Here is a 4,792-nt window from a genome sequence, read left to right as displayed (position 1 = left end):
ATCTTACATTGTCTATTATGTCTAAATTTACGTTATTTTCTCCTCAAGTACCAAGTTTTTAAACGCCTATTTGAATCTCAATAATTTGCATATATTGAATTGGAATACATGACTGCATTTGGATTAAGCCTCTTCCCTATCCTCTGAAACAAATGTATCAGCTCCACAAATTTAATTCATCTCCTCTTCTATTCCATTAAAAAAACAACAAAAACGTTTCTTCAAGTTTATCTTACCCTTAAACCAACGTTGTTTATTTTTTTGCCTCAATTTAAGTTCAGCCCTCATACCTGATATTATAGTTGTCCTAAACATAAAAAGAAAACCCTCATAAAACCACAACCTTGTTCCATTGTCCGTAATCATTGTATTACATAGGCCTATTATTACATTTTTTTTATTCCCGTATCTAGAATACATGTTTTATATTAGTGTCATCTACTAGTTTTGGGACCAATCTTTAAATAGAAAATACGCAAGCATTTTGGAATTCTTTGTGTCAAAAGTTAAGTTTCTACGTTTCAATTAATATTCAGCCATGAGATATCGGAAAACCTTTGATCTCATTTTGCCACACACTCAAACACCATTAATTTATTATATCGAGATGAGTACATTATTTCGTCTCCTTTAGGGCAAAGTTAGTAAAATTAAAACGTACGGTAGATTTTTTTTTGTGGAAAATGTAGACAATTAAGTTACATATTTAATAATATCATTGCTTATAATAATGGCATTTTTCGATTTAGTCTAGCAGCTGATCAATATGAATTTTAAATTCTTGATGAGATTTATTAATTAACAAATCTCCCATTACATAAGTTATTCACTTTATATTTAAACAGTTTTAACAAATTACCACTTTAATACGAAATAACTATTAAATAGAAAAAGGGAAAAAATGACGTCTTGCCTGTTGAAGTAGGTAGTGATGCCGTATATATTCTGATCATATTAATTAGCGATGTGGCGAACTTTCTTCAAGTGTCGAGTTATACCATGAATAATCCAACAGCATGAGGTTTATTCGACTGAAAGTAATTTTCTCACACTAGTTGTCAAGTGCACAGTTTGAATGTTTATTAAATACGTTGATAATACAAGCAGTTATTCTCAAGAGTTATACTTACACCAACATGTTCTATAATGTTAACAATTAGGTCTTATAATTTTATGCTACATAAATATATACAATCATCGTATCTGCTACTTCCCTTTCTTTTGGGTCTATAGTTTGTTTTGGTCTTCAAATTTTGAATAAGCCTCACAAAAATAAATGTAATTAAAGATAATGGGTACTAGTACTTTACACTGGAGATCACACTTCCATAATTTTCTTTTACAATAGATTAATGAACGTTAAAGTTAGGTAATGGGGATTCCTTCTATGTGACACTTTGTAAAATAACTTATAATCGCACTTGAATGTGATTCTAGTACTTTTTAAATGTTCACACAAAACATAACCAACTAATGAAATTGATAATCTAAACCATTAATCTTTCCGCCTCTAAAATCAGATGACGCACATACCAATTAATAATCTTTTTTACACAGGTAGTTACAAGTAGATTTAAAATACCCACGCCATACAGACTACAACATATACGTCATCAGCGTGTAACTATGTGCACCCTTCACGGGATCCACTGATTGGATTTCATTTCTCGAATTTCGCAATTTGTTGTGCAACAAGAAACCTAAACTACCTTGTAAATGTACTGTAATAAATGGCCCCGAGTTATCTACCCGGTTATTTAAGGTAACAATGTTATTATTCACTCCCTGTCACACGGCGCTGAAGCGAATCTACCGCACCAGTAGAAACCTGACGGATCATTACATCAATACTAGTTATTCAGAAACACATTGATAACACTAAAATATATCAATAATTAGTGAGTGAAATTCTTAAAAGTGTTAGTTGCTATAATTACAGTTCCAATCGATACCGGTAACTAAATACTATGATATCAATTTAAACCCGTGCAGTTTTTGTTTTTGATAAATAATTATTGTGAAAATATATAACTTTCTATAGTTGAGTTTTACAGCTTGCTTTCTAAAATATTGTGTTAAGCAAAACTAAGAAGGTGAGTGGTGATTTTGTTCCATGGAGTTGATAATTACAACATAATTTAAATGTCTTGTGTTTCAACTCATTTTCGCTCTGATCCAACATCCGTTAATCCAAGTTTCAAAACCTGAAAGAAATAAAAGGTTTTTAAATAGGGCTTCTAATTTTCAATATTGTTATGATAGGAAAAATAATACAGAATATTGAAGAAGTAGTATTAGTAGTAGTAGTGGTAGTAGCAGTAATTCGTCAGCTTAAATCAATACAATCTGGTGTCTTTGAATTTGTGTTCAATAACACCAATATTTTCTTCTCACATAATACTCGAACTATAATGTTGGCCTATTTATTAAAAGTGGTCAACTCATATTATAATTTTGAAAACAATATTAAATAAACATAAGTAGTCCTAATATCATTAAAGTTTTACAAGGTATTTCTTAATTGATAAATTATTAAATAAGTGAATTCGATGAAATATAAATACAATTCATATGACGATAAGCGTTCTTAGATAATCAATGCTGACGGAACTTGTACAGTTATTAACTATGATGACTTTTTAACAAGACATTTGTTTTTTTTCTCTCTGTGGAGATCCTTCAGTCATTATTGACATAAACATCAATTACATGGTACAATCATTTCCACACTCTTTACATTAGTGTGCTCATGAACGATGAATTGTGTTCGTTGTATTCGGAGAATGAGTCTATGGTATTCATGGTAAGGATAACTCGAAAAATGCACAAGTAGAACACATACCTAAATTCAATAAGAAGAGGAATTCAAGTGATTTCAAATACAAAGTTCTTGCAATGAAATAAAAATGAATAATTGTATTCATGATGCACTAAAGAAACCATTTTCAAAGCACTCATAACATTTATAATTATCTAACAAGACATGCTTCTTCCTACCATTTACCGCTCTTTAGATTTACCCAACGCATTACTGGAAAAATATGAGCTTTAAGAGAAAATATTTGTCTGTGTATAAAACGGATTATTTATAATTTCTTTTAGAGTATACGGTTTTGTCTGTCATTGACAATTGTATGTAATTCCTATATATTGCAGAACGGGCTTCTAATCATCACACATGATAGGCTTCTTTCTACAATTGATCACTATTAGAACTTCTTTCACACAAAACACAATCTTATTTTTAAATGTCTAAAGCCTCTCAGGAAAATTATTCTTTAAGTAGCTTCAGAAGAATTTTTCAGAATATGAAAATGATAACTTTTATTTTTTTACCCTTTTTTTTGTATCATTTCATACTCTAGGTATTATATAATTGCATGATATTGCAAGTAAAAGCTTCTATTAATGAGAAACTTCAATACTAATTTTGAACTTGCACGTAACATTAACAAGAAGTATCGTACCATATTAGCCTAATTGAATTTCTACACTTACTATGATACATGCAATAATAAATACTTGTCACATCTAATGAACAATCTATATTCGGTAATTAAATTAGGCTGACTTCGTTTCTTCAAGCGCAATCTGTAAATCATTTAAATTATGTGGGTTTTTTTTAAATTAAAGTAAATCAAAATATAGAAAAGTATTCCACAGATGAGTAAAAAAAAAACCCAGCTTATCCATGTGCTACGATACTACACACTTTGTTATTTGCATCGTTTCTACAATATTTTACTAATATTTCAGTAATACTGCTCTACTACTATAGAGTAACTTACATTAAATTGCTGTTAAATGTGTTTTTTAAATAAAATAAGATGAAATAATTAAACAATTTATAATTTATTCATTTTAACAGTATAATTATAATAGGTCGAATGTAAATTCGCAACTGAATTGTGGTTTTATCGGAAGTTGATAAATTAATTGATCCCTTTGAAAATGAGCGGTTCAATGCGATTCAATTATAATACAGTAGGTCGATTTATAAACTTAAACCTATAGACTTTAGCTTTCCTTTTCCGTTACTTTATGAAGTAGTAGAATCATAAAATTGTTTAATACCAACATGGTAGAAACGAAGTCAATATTTACGATATACTCTGACAACAGAGAGTATCAAACTGCCGATAATGTATAAGACAATCGATTTGGGCGAAGATGACTACTGAATGCAATTCCCTATTGTTAAGGATGAAAGCTTAGCGCAGAGCTAAGCAACCACATAATATCAAATTGATAAAAGATTGAATTAAATCCTCTAGTAATGGCGACGGTGATATCAGATGAGAAGTTCAGTACAATGTCAATTAACAATTATAATAACTAATAGTTAAATCTAGTCCTAATTACCATCACCTATATCCCTAAAGCGTTACCTATTGTCGTATTACATATACCTGTAGTTGATTGTAGAAGTTTGATTGCTAATCATACCCGGGCTCCTTATATGCAATATTCACTCCACTACGACCAGTATTGTGGTTAATCAAACTTGAGAAAGTGGGATGATAGTACTTAAAACAGGATGGGGCTTATGTATATTTTCCACATGGCAGCCTCCTTTCATATTTTCTGTAATTTAATATATTGTTTGCTAATGTAGCTCTTTAGTTTTGATAAAATTTTATATAATATCTTGTACCTCATACTTATGAATATATAAGTTGTAACTATTATATATAGTATTACATAAGATACTACATAATAGGGTACCAAGTCTATAAATATAATGTCTTGAACCGAATTTACATATATATATATATATATATATATATATACC

At 29.7% G+C, this 4,792-nt stretch overlaps 1 protein-coding gene across 1 annotated transcript in view; it reads right to left on the bottom strand.

Annotated features, from left to right (window-relative positions):
- Nucleotides 1–1,058: 1,058 nt before the first annotated feature.
- LOC117104072 overlaps nt 1,059–4,792 on the bottom strand; it is a 43,739-nt gene continuing 40,005 nt past the window's right edge. The window contains exon 5 of the mRNA XM_033244734.1: nt 1,059–2,204. Within this exon, the coding sequence (XP_033100625.1) occupies nt 2,160–2,204 (45 nt within the window). The 3' untranslated portion in view covers nt 1,059–2,159. The remainder of the gene's footprint in view (nt 2,205–4,792) is intronic.

The sequence above is a fragment of the Anneissia japonica genome, unplaced genomic scaffold, assembly GCF_011630105.1.
Source record: "Anneissia japonica isolate Jap-2015-1 unplaced genomic scaffold, ASM1163010v1 scaffold287778_len1315358_cov176, whole genome shotgun sequence".
Taxonomy (NCBI): Eukaryota; Metazoa; Echinodermata; class Crinoidea; order Comatulida; family Comatulidae; genus Anneissia; species Anneissia japonica.
This window is presented reverse-complemented; position numbering and strand designations above follow the sequence as displayed.